General features: G+C 44.6%; 1 protein-coding gene across 1 annotated transcript in view; it reads right to left on the bottom strand.

The window, feature by feature from the left end:
* LOC115167618 (nuclear mitotic apparatus protein 1) overlaps positions 1-18,061 on the bottom strand; it is a 31,658-nt gene extending 13,597 nt beyond the window's left edge. Inside the window, exons 1-6 of the mRNA XM_029722208.1 lie at positions 17,553-18,061; positions 16,468-16,548; positions 9,029-9,118; positions 913-1,080; positions 604-696; positions 379-492 (exon numbers count right to left, since the gene is read on the bottom strand). Coding sequence (XP_029578068.1) covers positions 379-492; positions 604-696; positions 913-1,080; positions 9,029-9,118; positions 16,468-16,548; positions 17,553-17,618 — 612 coding nt within the window. The 5' untranslated portion in view covers positions 17,619-18,061. The remainder of the gene's footprint in view (positions 1-378; positions 493-603; positions 697-912; positions 1,081-9,028; positions 9,119-16,467; positions 16,549-17,552) is intronic.
* Between the last annotated feature and the right edge of the window lie 2,661 nt (positions 18,062-20,722).

The following is a 20,722-nucleotide window of genomic DNA, read 5'->3' as shown; positions in this document are numbered from 1 at the left end:
AAGAAGTATAGTGCTGCACATCTCTGTTTAAGAGGATTAAGACTTTCCATGGGGGGGTTATGAGACATCCCACTGGGCAAAAACTGGTTAAATCAATGTTGTTTCCACATGATTTCAACCCAAAAATTCTATGTGATGATGTTGAATCAAAGTGGAAAACTGACTGGATTTGCAAAAAGCCATCAACGTACGGGAATTTCATATTTTTTTCACCCAACTTTTAACTTAAATCCAATCACAGGGTGACATTTTTGGTTGATTTCACATTGAATTCACAAATGTAAATCAAAACTAGACATTGAACTGACGTAGGTGCCCAGTGGGATGGCCGTGACGAGACAGTGACAGGCCTGTTTGACAGTGTTGTTGATCCTGTACCTGGAGGTCGATGTTGGAAGATATGAGGGAGCTGTTCATCTGGTCGAAGCTGTCCATGGCTGCAGTCCGAACCCTCACCTCTTTCTCCAGAGTCTTCCTCTGGGAGTTGGCAGTCTGGAGAGACACACATGGCACACCCAATTCTCAGATTTTGTATCCATTTTGTGTTTATAAGAAGCTGTTAGCTGTCTTATTAGTCATGTGTGCCTTGGTGTATTGTCTTACCCTGATGTCTTGTGATAGTTTCTGCATCGAATGTTGCATTCCTCCAAACTGGCCGTACATCCGCTCTCTGACCTTCTCCAGGGAATCTCGCACCTGTGCAGCACAGAGATAACACACGATTGAAGTAATCCATCCTTATTGCTTAATTAGCAAATCTATAATATTGTCCATGTTACAGAATCCTGGTGTTAGCTCTTGGATACCCTGTCTTGGATAGGCCTGTCAGGTGTACTGTACTATAGGTCTCTGCTCTGTTTACACTCCTTAACTTGGATCAGCTTCATCGTTATCTTCTCAATCTCCACTCACCTCCTTGATGTACCTCATCTCATCCCTCAGGTGATTGACAGACCACTCGCACGCCATCACTTCCTGCTGTCTATCCGAGCCTGTCCCCTGCAACACACCGTACACCTTGGGCCCGTGCTGCCGCTGCAGCGACGTCTCTAGCTCCCCATTGGTCGCTGCTCTGAGGTGCTGAGGGAGACAGGATCAACCCGGTCAGGTTTCTATCTAGGCAGACTTTCTACCAGCCTGTAGATGTGTGTGTGTTCGCCTCTGAGTGTTTGTGCTTTTGCATATGTGCGCATGCCCAGGTATTTCGAGCATTGCTGCTGAGCACTTGAATCTGGAGGTTGGGAAGCAGGGATGGAAACAGGGTGTAGTGAGGGTGTCATGTTTCTGCAACCCAGTACATGAGCTCCTGCTGTCTCCCTGCTATTGTTCCTCTCCAACAGGGCTCTCAAGGAGCACAGGTGCACACTGACACAGGTCCTTTGTAGCTCAGCAGTATCAGGAAGTGGCTCTAGCACCTTTATGTTATCTTACAGTAACATACAGTATGAGAGGAATCCACTGGGTGACACAGATACAGTATCTTATCAGTTTCACAATAAATAAGTCTTACTGTGTGAAGAAGCAATATGTTTCCATTGTTATGATCAGACAGGCAGACCGCCCACATTTGAGTCCGTTATCTACCCTACATTATTCAACAATAGTGGAGCCAAAACAATAGCCTGCCCTACTATGCCACAGACTCCAGTATAAACCATGGAAGGTGATTCTGTTTGCCTTTGACGATAAATTCGGGACACTCAAAGTCGTATGATATGTTACGTTTGGTATGGTTACATAAGTCAGATGGTTACTTAAGGCAAAAACAAAAGTATTGTGGGTGGGCGTCTAACGCGAATGTCGAGCAATCCAAAGATTGCGAGTTCAAATCTCATTACGGACAACTTCAGCATTTTAGTTAATTAGCAACCTTTCAACTACTTACTACTTTTTAGCTACTTTGCAACTACTTAGCATGTTGGCTAACCCTTCCCTTTAGCCCTTTTAGCTAACCCTTCCACTAACCTTAACCTTAACCCTTTCAGCTAATCCTTCCTATAACCCTAACCTTAATGTAACGGCTGTCGTAGGAGAGAGAGGACCAAGGCGCAGCGGGTTGCGTGCTCATCATTATAATTTATTAAATAAACGTGAACACGGAAAACAAGAAAACAAAGAACGACAGTTTCACAGGCTACAATAATAACAGCAGTGCGAAATACAACTACCCACAATTAACAACCCCAAACACATACCTATATATAGGACTCAGAGGAAAATAGAAACACCTGCCTCCAATTGAGAGTCCACACCCAAACCTAAACATAGAAAAACTAAACTAGACAGAACGTAGAAAACAGCTTCCGGTTTGGAGCGAGCAGTCGCACTACGCTTCACTCCACAGGTAATATTACACTTCACTACATTACAACGGTTTGATTTGTTTGATCCGAGCAATTCTTTTCTTTTCTTAGCTAGCTACATAGCCGTCTTTGTATCAAAGATAATCGTGTAGCTTAGAGTAATTATCGAAGTTAGCTATCTTCGTCCTCCTAACGTAGTCATCACTGCTAGCTAGCTAGCTAGTCAACACTGCTAGCTAGCCAACCAGCCAACTTCCACCGACTAGCTGCACTATCTATTACATTACAACGGAACGACTTGACTAGTGTAGTGTTAGTAGTGTTAGTGAGCCAGCTACTTAGTTGTCTTTGCATCTAAGATAATTGTGTAGTTTAGAGTAATTATTAGTAAGTAGCCAGCCGCGACGCCAGACGTAGTCAACACACCTAGTCATCACTAATCCACTGCTAGCTAGCTAGCCAACAGCTAGCCAACCGTTACCGACTAGCAGCGCTGTAGATACCAATACTTTACAACGGAACGATTTGACTAGTGCAGTGTTGGCTAGCTAGCTACATAGTTGTCTTTGTCATAGCCTGATAATTGTGTAGTTTAGTAATTACCGAGGTTAGCTAGCCAGCTATTGCCGTCCCCCGCGACGCCATTTTTCCTAACCCAGCCAACTAGTAACACTGTAGAAACTAAAATACATTACAAAGGAACGTCTTGATTAGTGTTATGTTAGCTAGCTACAAAGTTGCTTTTGTATCATGACAAGGTGTAGTACTGAAACTATCGAGGTCACCTAGCCAGCTACACCTAGCCAGCTACACGGTCAAACAAAGTCAACAACGCAGCCACTGCTAGCTAGCCTACTCCACCAGCCAGCAGTACTGTATCATTTTCGTCATTTTAGTCAATAGATTTTCTGCAACGTAAGCTTAACTTTCTGAACATTCGAGACGTGTAGTCCACTTGTCATTCCAATCTCCTTTGCATTAGCGTAGCCTCTTCTGTAGCTTGTCAACTATGTGTCTGTCGATCCCGGTTCTCTCCACTCTGCACAGGCCATACAAACGCTTCACACCGCGTGGCCGCTGCCACTCTAACCTGGTGGTCCCAGCGCGCACGACCCACGTGGAGTTCCAGGTCTCCGGCAGCCTCTGGAACTGCCGGTCTGCGGCCAACAAGGCTGAGTTCATCTCAGCCTATGCTACCCTCCAGTCCCTAGACTTCCTGGCGCTGACGGAAACATGGATCACCACAGATAACACTGCTACTCCTACTGCTCTCTCCTCGTCTGGCCACGTGTTCTCGCATACCCCTAGAGCATCGAGCCAGCGGGGTGGTGGCACTGGAATCCTCATCTCTCCCAAGTGGACATTCTCTCTTTCTCCCCTGACCCATCTGTCTATCTCCTCATTTGAATTCCATGCTGTCACAGTTACCAGCCCTTTCAAGCTTAACATCCTCATAATTTATCGCCCTCCAGGTTCCCTTGGAGAGTTCATCAATGAGCTTGACGCCTTGATAAGTTCCTTCCCTGAGGATGGCTCACCTCTCACAGTTCTGGGTGACTTTAACCTCCCCACGTCTACCTTCGACTCATTCCTCTCTGCCTCCTTCTTTCCACTCCTCTCCTCTTTTGACCTCACCCTCTCACCTTCCCCCCCTACTCACAAGGCAAGCAATACGCTTGACCTCATCTTCACTAGATGCTGTTCTTCCACTAATCTCATTGCAACTCCTCTCCAAGTCTCCGACCACTACCTTGTATCCTTTTCCCTCTCGCTCTCATCAAAAACTTCTCACTCTGCCCCTACTCGGATGGTATTGCGCCGTCCCAACCTTCGCTCTCTCTCTCCTGCTACTCTCTCCTCTTCCATCCTATCATCTCTTCCCTCTGCTCAAACCTTCTCCAACCTATCTCCTGATTTTGCCTCCTCAACCCTCCTCTCCTCCCTCTCTGCATCCTTTGATTTTCTCTGTCCCCTATCCTCCAGGCCGGCTCGGTCCTCCCCTCCTGCTCCGTGGCTCGACGACTCACTGCGAGCTCACAGAACAGGGCTCCGGGCAGCCGAGCGGAAATGGAGGAAAACTCGCCTCCCTGCGGACCTCGCATCCTTTCACTCCCTCCTCTCTACATTTTCCTCTTCTGTCTCTGCTGCTAAAGCCACTTTCTACCACTCTAAATTCCAAGCATCTGCCTCTAACCCTAGGAAGCTCTTTGCTACCTTCTCCTCCCTCCTGAATCCTCCTCCCCCTCCCCCCCCTCCTCCCTCACTGCGGATGACTTCGTCAACCATTTTGAAAAGAAGGTTGACGACATCCGATCCTCGTTTGCTAAGTCAAGCGACACCGCTGGTCCTGCTCACACTGCCCTACCCTGTGCTTTGACCTCTTTCTCCCCTCTCTCTCCAGATGAAATCTCGCGTCTTGTGACGGCCGGCCGCCCAACAACCTGCCCACTTGACCCTATCCCCTCCTCTCTTCTCCAGACCATTTCCGGAGACCTTCTCCCCTACCTCACCTCGCTCATCAACTCATCCTTGACCGCTGGCTACGTCCCTTCCGTCTTCAAGAGAGCGAGAGTTGCACCCCTTCTGAAAAAACCTACACTCGATCCCTCCGATGTCAACAACTACAGACCAGTATCCCTTCTTTCTTTTCTCTCCAAAACTCTTGAACGTGCCGTCCTTGGCCAGCTCTCCTGCTATCTCTCTCAGAACGACCTTCTTGATCCTAATCAGTCAGGTTTCAAGACTGGGCATTCAACTGAGACTGCTCTTCTCTGTGTCACGGAGGCTCTCCGCACTGCTAAAGCTAACTCTCTCTCCTCTGCTCTCATCCTTCTAGACCTATCTGCTGCCTTTGATACTGTGAACCATCAGATCCTCCTCTCCACCCTCTCCGAGCTGGGCATCTCCGGCGCGGCCCACGCTTGGATTGCGTCCTACCTGACAGGTCGCTCCTACCAGGTGGCGTGGCGAGAAGCTGTCTCCGCACCACGTGCTCTCACCACTGGTGTCCCCCAGGGCTCTGTTCTAGGCCCTCTCCTATTCTCGCTATACACCAAGTCACTTGGCTCTGTCATATCCTCACACGGTCTCTCCTATCATTGCTATGCAGACGACACACAATTAATCTTCTCCTTTCCCCCTTCTGACAACCAGGTGGCGAATCGCATCTCTGCATGTCTGGCAGACATATCAGTGTGGATGATGGATCACCACCTCAAGCTGAACCTCGGCAAGACGGAGCTGCTCTTCCTCCCGGGGAAGGACTGCCCGTTCCATGATCTCGCCATCACGGTTGACAACTCCCTTGTGTCCTCCTCCCAGAGTGCTAAGAACCTTGGCGTGATCCTGGACAACACCCTGTCGTTCTCCACTAACATCAAGGCGGTGACCCGATCCTGTAGGTTCATGCTCTACAACATTCGCAGAGTACGACCCTGCCTCACACAGGAAGCGGCGCAGGTCCTAATCCAGGCACTTGTCATCTCCCGTCTGGATTACTGCAACTCGCTGTTGGCTGGGCTCCCTGCCTGTGCCATCAAACCCCTACAACTCATCCAGAACGCCGCAGCCCGTCTGGTGTTCAACCTTCCCAAGTTCTCTCACGTCACCCCGCTCCTCCGCTCTCTCCACTGGCTTCCAGTTGAAGCTCGCATCCGCTACAAGACCATGGTGCTTGCCTACGGAGCTGTGAGGGGAACGGCACCTCCGTACCTTCAGGCTCTGATCAGGCCCTACACCCAAACAAGGGCACTGCGTTCATCCACCTCTGGCCTGCTCGCCTCCCTACCTCTGAGGAAGCACAGTTCCCGCTCAGCCCAGTCAAAACTGTTCGCCGCTCTGGCACCCCAATGGTGGAACAATCTCCCTCACGATGCCAGGACAGCGGAGTCAATCACCACCTTCCGGAGACACCTGAAACCCCACCTCTTTAAGGAATACCTGGGATAGGATAAAGTAATCCTTCTAACCCCCCCTTTAAAGGATTTAGATGCACTATTGTAAAGTGTTTGTTCAACTGGATATTATAGGTGAATGCACCAATTTGTAAGTCGCTCTGGATAAGAGCGTCTGCTAAATGACTTAAATGTAAAATACAACCTAGAACATACCCAACACCCAGAACTAACAAATCACACACCCTAACACAACCAACCACCCCGAACCAACCAAAACAAATACCCTTTGCCACGTCCTGACCAAACTACAATACAAATAATACCTAAACTGGTCAGGATGTGACAGTACCCCCCCCCTAAAGGTGCAGACCCCGGATGCACCTCAACAAAAAAAAATTAAAAAATAAACCCCTAACTAAAGGGAGGGAAGGGAGGGTGGCTGCCGTCAACGACGGCACCTGTGCTACACCCCCCCTCCCCAACCCACCTATACTGGAGGTGGCTCAGGTTCGGGCCTACTGTCCTCCAGACTGTAGGCAGGCTTTCTTGACTGCGGATCATAGGCAGATTCTCTCGGTTCCGGGCCGTAGGCAGACTCATTTGGTTCCGAGCTGTAGGCAGACTCACTTGGTTCAAAGTTCTAGTAAACTTCATTCTGATCCGGACCGCAGGCAGACTCACTCGGTTCCGGGTCGCGGGCAGACTCACTCGGTTCCGGACAGTGGGCCGTCTCACCTGGTTCCGGACAGTGGGCCGTCTCACCTGGTTCCGGACACTCTGGACGAGGCACTGTTGCCGGACACTCTGGACGAGGCACTGTTGCCGGACACTCTGGACGAGGCACTGTTGCCGGACGAGGCACTGTTGCCGGACACTCTGGACGAGGCACTGTTGCCGGACACTCTGGCCTGGTCTGACGCACTGGAAGCCTGATGCGTGGGTTTGGTAGTGGAGGTACCAGCCTGGGGACACGCACCTCAGGGCTAATGCGGGGAGCAGGAACTGGCCGAGTTGGAGTGGGCTGACGCACTGGAAGCCTGATGCGTGGTGCTGGTCCTGGAAGTGCTAGTTTGGGGACACGCACCTCCGGGCTAGTGTGGGGAGCAGGAACAGGCTGAGTTGGACTGGGCTGACTCACTGGAAGCTTGATGCGTGGTGCTGGTACTGCACGTGCCAGCCTGGAGACACGCACCTCAGGGCTAATGTGGGGAGCAGGAACCGGCCGAGTTGGAGTGGGCTGACGCACTGGAAGCCTGATGCGTGGTGTTGGTACTGGACGTGCCAGCCTGGAGACACGCACCTCCGGGCTAGTGCGTGTAGCGGGAAACACTGGACCGTAGAGGCGCACTGGCGGTCTCGAGCGCAGGACTGGCATCACCCCTACTGGCTGGATGCCCACTTTCCCCTGGCACATGCGGGGCGCTGGTACTGCGCATACCGGCCTGAAAATACCCGGCCTCGTCACAGCACCATCACCCCAAAGCACGGGACCTGTCCAGTCAATGGTTGTTTGGAAAAAACACGGGGATTTGGCTTGGGACTTAATCCTCGCCCAGCCAACCTACCCATGTGCCCCCCACAAAAAATGATTGGGGTTGCCTCTGCGGCTTCCTCGCCAGCCGTGTTCCCCAGTAGCGATTCCGGTCCTCCCCAGACTTCCTCCATGGGCCCTCTCCGGCCAGAATCTCCTCCCAAGTCCATGACTCACGATATTCCACCTGTTGTTCCCTCCTCCGCTGCTTGGTCCATTGTTGGTGGGTAGTTCTGTAACGGCTGTCGTAGGCGATAGAGGACCAAGGCGCAGCGGGTTGTGTGCTCATCATTATAATTTATTAAATAAACGTGAACACGGAAAACAAAGAACGACAGTTTCACAGGCTACAATAATAACAGCAGTGCGAAATACAACTACCCACAATTAACAACCCCAAACACATACCTATATATAGGACTCTCAATCAGAGGAAAATAGAAACACCTGCCTCCAATTGAGAGTCCACACCCAAACCTAAACATAGAAAAACTAAACTAGACAGAACGTAGAAAATACAACCTAGAACATACCCAACTAACAAATCACACACCCTAACACAAACAACCACCCCGATCCAACCAAAACAAATACCCTCTGCCACGTCCTGACCAAACTACAATAAAAATAATACCTAAACTGGTCAGGACGTGACACTTAACCCTTTAACCTAACTCCTAAACTTAACCCTAACCCCAACCCTAACCCCAGCCTACCTAACATTAGCTAGCTAAGTAACGTTAGCCACCTAGCTAGAATTCGTAACATATCATACATTTAGTAAATTCCTAACATATTGTAGGTTTTGAAAATTCGTAACATATAATATAAATTGTAATTTGAAGTGGGTGATGGATATCCCCAAATTAATACATACCATACGAAACACAACATATCATACAAAAATGGAGAGACTCAAATTCACGTACAGAATAATACGAAATGCTCTGAGACCAGGTTGTGCACACAGGTCCATATGACCTCTGTTTCTACCAGAGGCAGAGGGTTGTACCCAATACTACACATCGACAACATTTGTTTAACATACACAGAAATCAATACTTGGAATTATCTGAGGATAGGTTATATCAAGGATAGTACAAAAGGTTCTAAATGTTCTTGTTTATATACAGTGCATAGCTTGCATATTTGTGTTTCACACGCCAATAGCAGAGTTGACCACAAATTCAGGAAGTTACTTCCCATATTCTCACCATAACATTCTGTAACTTTCCCTTTCAAAAGCCTCTATGTAGGAAACCATTATAGTTTTTTATGTTGTGGTTGTGGTAGTTTACCTGTACAGGTAACTCACTGCCAGCTGGCCTCTCTCGCTGGATGAGTGTGTTCTTCTTCTTCCATGTTCCGTTGACAACCTTCTCCTCTTGCTGAGAAGACAAAAGAAACAAATGAATTGTGTGTTCACAATGTCTGGAGATATTTCACAACCCTGTAACCTGATTATTACTGAATGCTTGTAATATTTTGTTTGCAAATGATATGCTTCAATGTACACAATGCATTCCCCTCTTTCAGATAATGATATGGGCTAAGGGTAAAGATTAAATGGATGGATCATGTACCTGTTCTCATCAAACTGTTGATGACAGATTACCATCTTCGTTGAACGTAGTCTACTGTAGTTTTGATCACTGGGAATAGTCATTATACTCATTTCTAGACCACATCTTAGTCTTAACCCATACATTTTTTTTAAAGAATGGTTTGGACTACCGCAATGCTTTGTGGGGAAAGAGCTAGGAGAAGCCTAGTTTCTGGACACTCCTTAAGCACTTAATGACAGACATCAACAACACAGGATGGTAATTGATATACAGTACCAATCAAAAGTTTGGACACGCTTACTCATTCAAGGGTTTTTCTTTATTTTTAAAATGTTCTACATTGTAAAATAATAGTGAAGACATCAAAACTATGAAATAACACATATGGAATCATGTAGTAACCAAAAAAGTGTTAAACAATATATTTTTGATTTTCAAAGTAGCCACCCTTTGCCTTGATGACAGCTTTGCACACTCTTGGCATTCTCTCAACCAGCTTCATGAGGAATATTTTTCGAATGCGATTGCATTCAGGAGATGTTAATCTATATTTCTTTGAATAACAGTTTAATATTTTATCAACGTTTATAATGAGTATTTTTGTAAATTGTTGTGCTGATTCACCGGAAGTTTTGGGGGAAATACATTTTCTGAACGTCACGCGCCAATTTAAAATGCTGTTTTTGGATATAAATATGAACTTGATAGAACAAAAAATGCATGTATTGTCTAACATAATGTCCTAGGAGTGTCATCTGATGAAGATTGTCAAAGGTTAGTGCATAATTGTAGCTGGTTTTCTGCTTTTGGTGACGCTTGTCCTTGCATTGAAAATGGCTGTGTGTAATTTTTTGTGTATGTACTGTCCTAACATAATCTAACTTTATGCTTTCTCCATAAAGCCTTTTTGAAATCGGACAAAATGGTTGGATTAAGGAGATGTTTATCTATAAAATTGTGTAAAATAGTTGTATGTTTGAGAAATTTGAATTATGACATTTTGTTGTTTTTGAAATTGCCGTTCTGATTTTTCACTGGCTGTTGAATAGTGTGCACGGTGGGTGGGACGCTAGCGTCCTACTAGCCTCAAAAAGTTAAGTGAGCCTTGAATTCTAAATAAATCACTGTCAGTGTCACCAGCAAAGCAGCCCCACACCATCACACCTCCTCCTCCATGCTTCACGGTGGGAACCACACATGCGGATATCATCCGTTCACTTTTAGTAATGGTTTCTTTGCAGCAATTCAACCATGAAGGCCTGATTCACGTAGTCTCGTCTGAACAGTTGATGTTGAGATGTGTCTGTTACTTAAACTCTGTGAAGCATTTATTTGGGTTGCAATCTGAGGTTCAGTTAACTCTAATGAACTTAACATCTGCAGCAGCGGTAACTCTGGGTCTTCATTTCCTTTCGCGGTCCTCATGAGAGCCAGTTTCATCATAGCGCTTGATTGTTTTTACGACTGCACTTGAAGAAACTTTCAAAGTTCTTGAAATGTTCCGGATTGACTGACCTTCATGTCTTCAAGTAATGACAGACTTTCATTTCTCTTTGCTTATTTGAGCTGTTCTTGCCATAATATGGACTTGGTCTTTTACCAAATAGGGCTATCTTCTGTATACCACCCCTACCTTGTCACAACACAACTGATTGGCTCAAATGCATTAAGAAGGAAAGAAATTCCACAAATTAACTTTTAAGAAGGCACACCTGTTCATTGAAATGCAGGTGACTACCTCATGAAGCTGGTTGAGAGAATGCCAAGAGTGTGCAAAGCTGTCATCAAGGCAACGGTTGGCTACTTTGAAGAATCTCAAATATAAAATATATTTTGATTCGTTTAACACTTTTTTGGTTACTACATGATTCCATATGTGTTATTACAATTAGAAAATAGTACAAAGAAAGAAAAACCCTGGAATGAGTAGGTGTGTCCAAACTTTTTACTGGTACTGTATAAAAAGCTCCTGTTTCTAAGAAGAGAAAATAGGAGCTTCCATCCCAAATAAATATTAGCTCAGAGGAACTTCAGCCAAGACATCTACTCTGCAGCCCATCAAGCCAGAGAGAGAATGTGTCCTTCGCCCATCCAACAGAGATAAGAGATGGGGAACAATGACGCCACTGTTGTTTCATGGCCTCCTGAGCTGGACGTTGCTTCACATTTCCACACCAGATAATCCACAGAGAGAGCAGGCTGACGAGAAATTATGAGGGGCTCCAAATAGGCAATGTGAATTCCAACAGATGGGAGAGAAGAATGGCCGGCATTATGTTTTATGGCCAGTGCTGTACACACCCTCTGAAAGAACTCAATATGTCAGCCTTTATTGCGTTTTAAATATTACAATATAGGTGTTTCAGCATGTTTGTAGCATTTATTCCAGTTTTGTCCTGGATTCTTTGAAGCTGAAGCTGCAACAGAAACAGATTTTTCTTCTTCTATCCAGTCAGATAAGGGGCTGTGAAAATTGTTTTAATGTCCTGCCAAAGGAATTTGACCCTTACTGAACTGACAGTGTTATGTATTCATGGAAAACCAGATGAGAGAGGCCTAGTCTGAAGAACTCAAAATCGAAAGCAATGGGCAATATTTGCTTCTACACTCTTAGAAACTCTTTTACATGGAACCCAAAAGGGTTCTACCAGGAACCAAAAGGATTCTACCTGGAACCAAAAAGGGTTCTTCAAAGGGTTCTCCTATTGGGACAGCTGAATAATAATTTAACGTTCTAGATAGCATCTTTTTTTCAAAGAGTGTACTATTCACTACTTTAATTGACATAACGCTATCTAACAATTCCAGTGGGTCAGAAGTTTACATACACTAAGTTGACTGTGCCTTTAAACAGCTTGGAAAATTCCAGAAAATGATGTCATGGCTTTAGAATCTTCTGATAGGCTAATTGACGTCATTTGAATCAATTGGAGGTGTACCTGTGGATGTATTTCAAGGTCTGCCTTCAAACTCAGTGCCTCTTTGCTTGACATCATGGGAAAAGCGTCATACCGCTCAGGAAGGAGAAGCGTTCTGTTTCCTAGAGATGAACGTACTTTGGTGCGAAAAGTGCAAATCAATCCCAGAACAACAGCAAAGGACCTTGTGAAGATGCTGGAGGAAGCAGGTACAAAAGTATCTATATCCACAGTAAAACGAGTCCTATATTGACATAACCTGAAGGCCGCTCAGCAAGGAAGAAGCCACTGCTCCAAAACCGTCATAAAAAAGCCAGACTACGGTTTGCAACTGCACATGGGGACAAAGTTCGTACTTTTTTGGAGAAATGTCCTCTGGTCTGATGAAACAGAAATAGAACTGTCTGGCCATAATGACAATTGTTTTGTTTGGAGGAAAAAGGGGGAGGCTTGCAAGCTGAAGAACACCATCCCAACTGTGAAGCACGTGGGTGGCGGCATCATGTTGGGGGGGTGCTTTGCTGCAGGAGGGACTGGTGCACTTTACAAAATAGATGGCATCATGAGGCAGGAAAATTATGTAGCTATATTAAAGCAACATCTCAAGACATCAGTCAGGAAGTTAAAGCTTGGTTGCAAATGGGTCTTCCAAATGGACAATGACACAAGCATACTTCCAAAGTTGTGGCAAAATGGCTTAAGGACAACGAAGTCAAGGTATTGGAGTGGCCATCACAAAGGCTTGACCTCAATCCCATAGAAAATTTGTGGGCAGAACTGAAAAAGCGTGTGCGAGCAAGGAGGCCTACAAGCCTGACTCAGTTACAGCAGCTCTGTCAGGAGGAAAGGGCCAAAATTCACCCAATTTATTGTGGGAAGCTTGTGGAAGGCTACCCAAAACATTTGACCCAAGTTAAACAATTTGAAGGCATTGCCAAATACGCATTGAGTGTATGTAAACTTCTGACCCACTGGGAACGTGATGAAAGAAATAAAAGCTGAAAAAATAATTCTCTCTACTATTGTTCTGATATTTCACATTCTTAAAATAAAGTGGTGATCCTAACTGACCTAAGACAGGGAATTTTTATTAGGATTAAATGTCATAATTTGTGAAAAACTGAGTTTAAATGTATTTGGCTAAGGTGTATGTAAACTTCAGACTTCAACTGTATGTGGAACTTACAGTACATGTCATGTAGAATTAAAAAGATTTGCTAATGTAACCCATTTGATTAAAATGCCTTAACTTCAAAAACACCATCCATTGACTCAAGCCCATTGTGTCAGTGGGGGTCTTACATTGCAGGCATGTAAACTTTCAGTCTAGCACCTCTGTGCCACAGTTCCATGCAGTTCACATGGAGCAGATGCATTACACCACATCCAGGTCAGAGTCACTGATAAGCCTGTCTCCCATGGAGTGTCGGGTTACAGGACACGCCCTTTTTAATTTCATGGTAGATCACCCTTTCTTCATTGTCCTTTTCCGAAACATAATATCTCCGACTTAAACTTAAGATGTTTCCTCCCTCCTTCACTTAACTATCTTGTCATATGTGTTTTCTTTCTTCGTTCTCGCCATCTCTTTGTGACACCACAGTCTTTTTGTCTCCTGCTACCCAGGTTTCACTTCCAAATGACTAACAAACCAAGAATATGTGCACAATATGGGAGTGTTACATATAGTTACCTATATTTTCAATTCCTCTGAAGATAACATCTACAGTGAGCTCGTTACCTGTGTAAAAGACACCTGGGAGCCAGAAATCTTTCTGATTGAGAGGGGGTCAAATACTTATTTCCCTCATTAAAATGGAAATCATTTTATAACATTTTTGACATGCGTTTTTCTGGATTTTTTTTGTTGTTATTCTGTCTCTCACTGTTCAAATAAACCTACCATTAAAATTATAGACTGATCATTTCTTTGTCAGTGGGCAAACGTACAAAATCAGCAGGGGATCAAATACTTTTTTCCCTCACTGTACATACAGCGAGTTCAACCATCAAAGAATCCAGTGTCAAGGACAGCCCACAGACTTTTACGATAGTCACTCTCCATGTTTGATGCTGACCTTTATTTTCGGATGTAGGTCGTAGTGACGTCATCTGCTTATTGTTTGATTCACTCAAAGTACTGTACTGAGGAACACTGAATTGGCATTACTGACTGAAACCCTGACAACAAGGGAAGAGTTATGTCAATTTCAGCTGCCTTCAACATGCCTGCTTAATCAATAGATAATGGGAAGCTAAAGGGGATGTGGTTGGAGGGGGGGGCACTTTGAACATCCTTCTCTCCTTTCCCACTGTGCCTCCTTACATACTAATCCTCTGTTTATGTTCTATCTGTAAAGGCCTCTGAAGTTAATGGGCTGGGATAATTATTAATGTAATGTGCGATATGTCCTGGCCGCTCCAGAGCGCTGCTCTTGTTAGCGCTGGGTGGCTCGTTAAGTGGGCCTAGCTTTAGCACAGACTGATACCACATTGCAGACTGAAGCGCACAGCTGGCCGTGGCAGAGTGGCACGGCCCCCATACGACTGGCACAGTTGTGAAGTGTCATCAGCAGGGCCCTGAGTATTTCCAGACCACATAACTAGACCAGGAAAAACTCAGGGTCCTAATTAACTAGGGCCCAACGTTGTTCTTCTCTGTGCTGCTCATTGTTCAACCCTGACCTGGCTGTCGTCTTTCATCAGTAGTAATGCTGTAAACATGCACAGGTTCCTGAAGGGAAACACCTTCAGATTACACCATTAGTCACGCTGCTATCAGCTGAAATGTGATGGTAAAGGGGTGAGGCAGGTTAGAGAAACAGTGTACAAGGTACAAAGAACAGCATGGACCTATCTCTTTGCTTTCTGTCACTATCTCAGTCTCTGGAGGAGCGACCGAATCATACTTCCCCTAACTTCAATGTGATTCTAAGCAGCACACTGTGTGCTGTCAAACACTTACATTACAAACTAGCTGATGTAACTTTGCCAGACCACAGCTTCTCAACACAAACAGAGCAAAACGGCAAACCACCTCTGGCAAACAACATGTCTGCCTTTATTATGACGTAGGCTACCCATGTGTACTAAGTAGGTACCATGTAATTAAAAAGAGTTCCGTGATTGTTTAGTGATAGTTTATTGGCTAAACATTTGTATAAGACGACCAATAAAATGTTACAGTATGATGCCATCATGTGTCGTGTACATTATATATGATATACGGCATCTGAAAACAGACAACAGTATGCGGTTCTGTGTAATCCTGTTGTCAGCTAGACTTGTGCATGCTGAAGAGAGTTCTACTGTAGATGAAAAGGGACACGCAGCTCCTACCTTTGTGCAGAGTACTGTGAAAACCAGACATAGCTGTGTATGTGTCACGTATACTCCCTCTCCGGCCTCTAGGTCATCAGGCTGCGGATTATCCCGCACACCTGTCACCATCGTCTTGCGCCCCTGCGCCCCATGACACTCAACTGGACTCCATCCCTTCCTTGATTATCTTCCCTATATCTGTCACTCCCCTTGGTTCTTTCCTCAAGTGTTATTGACTCTGTTTTCATGTCTGTACGTTGTTAAAACACTCACTCCCTGAACTTGCTTCCCGACTCTCAGTGCACTTGTTACAGTATGTACTGTACACATCCCTGTGTGAATACAATTGCATAACCAACAGCCCAGATAATATAGCAGCAGTAAATCTCAGTGTTTCCACCTTTCCCCCGTCTCTGTATTGTGTAGACATTTCTTTTGAACCTTTATTTCACTAGGCAAGTCAGTTAAGAACATTCTTATTTTCAATGACGGCCTAGGAACAGTGGGTTAACTGCCTTGTTTAGGGGCAGAACAATATATTTTTACCTTGTCAGCTCTGGGATTCAATCTTGCAACCTTCCGGTTACTAGTCCAACACTCTAACCACTAGGCTACCTGCCGCCCCGAACGCTACAGTCCATGGAATGTTTCTAGAACTGGATCAAAGCTGGTTCCTACTTCACAATTCCCACCTGACTTGAGTGTGTTTGAGGGATAGAGAGGGCTGTGAATAAGAAAGGGAGAGAGGCAGAGCACACAGACTACAGGTTGAGGAAGCGACGATGAAGGGAGGGGAGAGAGAGAGAAAAGATAAATCCAGGCTCCATAGGGTGGTGAAGATGAAGACATGTGACGCTGACTGGGTGTGTGAGGCTGACTGGCTGTGTGGCTGACTGGGTGTGTGGCTGACTGGGTGTGCGTTTTGAGACTCACTATGTCTGAGGTTGGTTTCTTGGTCTCATTCTGTCCATTGTCTCCTGTATGAAGAGTTAGTCTGAGTCGCCGGATCCTCCTCTGGGGGAATAAAAACAGACAGAAACACACACCGACATAAAAACAAAATGTCAACGTCACTCAGTTCAAGCTCATGCATCAGTAATCAATGTCATAGTTGGATGAAAACTAAAATGTGTTGTGTTCCCCAGTGTCACTCTTTATGACATAAAAATGGATTGGTTCATATATAATGTGATCTAGCATGTGAGACACAACATTTGTGTTCTAATGAGCCTGATTGTTGTGTTACAATAAGCAGTGGAATGTTTCTGATGGGGTCCAAATACAACAGGTCACCATCAGTATTTATAATTATAGACTGTGAAACCACAAACAAAAATGATGCAAATTTAACTGCAATGAGGTAACAGCATCAATATGCCTTATACCACTTCAAGCTAGCACTATCTTGTTTACAAGTACAACACATCCCTTTAGAACCAAGGTGCCCTAGGAGCTGATTAACATACTGTAATTGCTAAAGTAATCTCTTGGTTGAGAGTGAAACATGACGCTGTAATCATCATAAGGATTAATCCAACTCCATGTTGGCTTTTATGTTGGCTATAAATCCTTTGGTGTCACTTCATTAGCTGTGAGAATGGCTTTTATTGGCAGTTTAAAGACGCTGTCTGCTAGGCGCTCTGGGCTGATCAAATAAACATGACAGCCCTGCCTCCCAGATACTCGGCTCTCATTACAAGCTCAAACAGATACACATATCCCTGAGCCACAATTCAAAATTTCAACATACCGGCAACACTCAAAGAGTGAGAATGATTAGTTGTGATGTAGACATGCTACGAAAACTAGCCTTGAGCAGCCAGACGTGAGGAAAACAGATTGAGAGAGAGAAAAGTGAACGGGGAGTAGGGGGAGCGGAGACAAAAGCAAACAAACACCAGATAGTCTACAAACACACTGACTTACACAAACCAACACGCCATGCTACTCATCTGACAGGCGAATGAGTGATGTTTGAGTTCTATCCTGGGACAGAGTGGCCCTCTGGGGCTCCTTACCTCACTGGGCTGCTCTGGACTGTCCTCGGTGGTGGTGACCGATCCTGGTGAGCTGTAGCGTAGCATGTCTCCCCTGGCCTCTGTCCACTCCCCTGTTATCTCTTTTCCTCTCTCCCTCCCTCTCTTCCTCTCACTCTCTTTCTGGACTACTGTACAAACTCACACAGCCCCCAGCTCCAGCCACTGCGAGAAAGACTAGAGAGGGAATGAACAAGAGGGGAGGGGAAGAAAGATCTACTCTGACAAGTTTCTCTCTTCAGTGTTATGTAGAATTAATTTTCCAGTTGATGAACCCGGCCTGGTATTCCTGTTGAGTGCCAGTCAGTCAGGGGCTAGACTACAGCCCAGCTCCACACAGTCCCTACTGCTCTACTACTGTACAGAACTATGACACTGTCCCAGCCCAGACTGTAGACAGCACCTGACTCCACCTGGCTGACTGCGTCTCTCTCTCTCTCTCTTTCCCTGAGCCTCCCATCAGACCTGTCGGGCCACATTTCACCCACTCTCTTGCTCTGCGCCTCCCACCTGGGTTGGGCTGTCACAGGGTGGGCTCTCCCAATCATGGACAGGTGGAGCTCTATGGCACATAGCCCCGTTTACAAAGCCCCGTTTACACCATGCCCAAACCTGTGGGTTTTGTGATCTGATCAATATGATCAAATCCCTGTCTGATCAAGGTTTGTCAGATCTACACATGGTTTTAAAATGTGTCTCTTATCCATCCAATGTGTCCGCATAGTGATCCGATTCCTTGGGGCCTCCCTGTATGCAAAACACTCAAAGTACTGTAATATATTTAAATTCAAAATATGCCATTCTGTTCTTCAGAAGAAAATAAAAAAAAATTCAAAATGTTGTTGAAGACCTGCCCTTAACAAATTAATAATTAATTCATGATCTTTGTGATGGTGTTTTTTTGTGTATTTTAACACTTGTGGTGTTTAAGTGGTTTTTCGTTTGTACTTATTGTATGCAGTTACATTAAATTGTTTTATATGAAATACATTTTCTTTCATATTCTAATGTTACCTAAGACCTTTATAAACACAACCAATGATTATTTTTGCAATAGCATATATGAAATGTATTTATTAGACTGTTAGAATGTTCACGTCCAAAAGACTCATCACTTGCTCGAAGGGGGGTCCCTCGAGGCCAGGCCCTTTCTAGTGGTAAATGGTTTGACCATCCAGATCTGTTTACACTTGATTGATATCCAGATACAATGGGTCCCTGACTACCTCCAGAGGCGGTCAGAAAGATCTGATCGCATTCAGATCACAATGCGTTCTTTAATCGTCTACAACTGTCTTAAGAAATGTGTGCACAATCAGAATGTGGACAAGATCAGGACAAAGGATGCATGTTAGCACAAGGTGTAAACTGGGCTAGAGAGACACTTTATATCCTCTCTCATGGCAGGTCGATACTGTAGGTAGCCAAGCTAGGCAGGACTGCTTCTGGTATTGTAGCAGTATTGAGTGCCTGCAGTAAAGACATTTAATGGTTTGTGGGTAATCATGTGTGAATTGAATTACAGTAAGGTTGTATGGACAGGTATCTGTTTGCTTATATTCAGGTTTCGATCGTGTTTTAAGGCTTGGGGTGAAATGTGTTGATGATATGGCAGGCTGCTCATTTAAAATGTGATAGTTGATATTTGATCATTATGGGAGGAGCTTTTGACAAAGAGGGGTTGCTGATCCTTCTAGAGTTTGCAGTGAATGTGAAAATACAGATAAATATACTACTGTACCTTCCTTGAGAAAAATGCATAAAGTAGTTAACACATTTATCTATGTCACAATGGGGGATCACATTCCTGGCATTGATGTGGTCACAACTCTATGTCCTCCCTCAGTAGAAACAGACACAGAAACTAAACTAATGTTCAGGGTATTTTCTTTGGTCTCATAGTAAAACCAATTGCGTAACAGGTCATGTTATACATAGGCAGTGAGTGGAGGCATAGAAAAGTTCAACTGAAATATATCATATGTTTCAACAAAGATGCGCCAATATGTAAAGTAAGTAAATTCTCTGAATAGTATCAGTGTTATTTCCACATGTTTAGGTTAACCATTAACCACACAACAAACAAATGGTTTTGTTTACTTCTGCAATCAGTCAACCAGCCGCCTAGTATGACCACCCTTTCGTACTATACAGATCACTTCTTAAAGTAACACAGTCATGTATCAAACTCAGATGCCATATTTCACTATCCCATGAGTACTATATGTCAGGTAAGGTGTGTTGATTGTAATCTTAGTGTCTTGCTTCTGGGAGGCACTTGATTCAAATCAAATCCAACTTTATTTGTCGCATACACCGAATACAAGTGTAGACTTTACCGTGAAGTGCTTACTTACAAGCCCTTAACCAACAGTGCAGTTCGAGAAGAGTTAAGAAAATATTTACCAAGTAGACTAAAATACAAAGTAATAATAAAAAGTAACACAATTACAATAACAATAATGAGGAATGAAGAGTTAAGAAGATATTTACCAAGTAGACTAAAATAAAAAGTAATAATAAAAGTAACACAATTAGAATAACAATAACGAGGCTATGTAGTGTCTTGCGAAAGTATTCACCCCCTTGGCATTTTTCATATTTTGTTGAGTTACAACCTGGAATTAAAATAGATTTTTGGGGGGTTTGTATCATTTGATTTACACAACATGCCTACCACTTTGAAGATACAAAATATTTTTTATTGTGAAACAAACAAGAAATAAGACAAAAAAACGGAAAACTTAAGTGTGCATAACTATTCACCCCCCAAAGTCAATACTTTGTGGAGCCACCTTTTGCAGCAATTACAGCTCCAAGTCTCTTGGGGTAAGTCTCTATAAGCTTGGCACATCTAGCCACTGGGATTTTTGCCCAATCTTCAAGGCAAAACTGCTCCAGCTCCTTGAAGTTGGATAGGTTCCGCTGGTGTACAGCAATCTTTAAGTCATACCACAGATTCTCAATTGGTCTGGGCTTTGACTAGGCCATTCCAAGACATTTAAATGTTTCCCCTTAAACCACTTGAGTGTTGCTTTAGTAGTATGCTTAGGGTCATTGTCCTGCTGGAAGGTGAACCTTCGCCCCAGTCTCAAATCTCTGGAAGACTGAAACAGGTTTCCGTCAAGAATTTCCCTGTATTTAGCGCCATC

This window comes from Salmo trutta, chromosome 29, assembly GCF_901001165.1.
Source record: "Salmo trutta chromosome 29, fSalTru1.1, whole genome shotgun sequence".
Taxonomy (NCBI): Eukaryota; Metazoa; Chordata; class Actinopteri; order Salmoniformes; family Salmonidae; genus Salmo; species Salmo trutta.
Note: the sequence above shows the minus strand (reverse complement) of the source record. Positions and strands in the feature narration are given on the sequence as shown.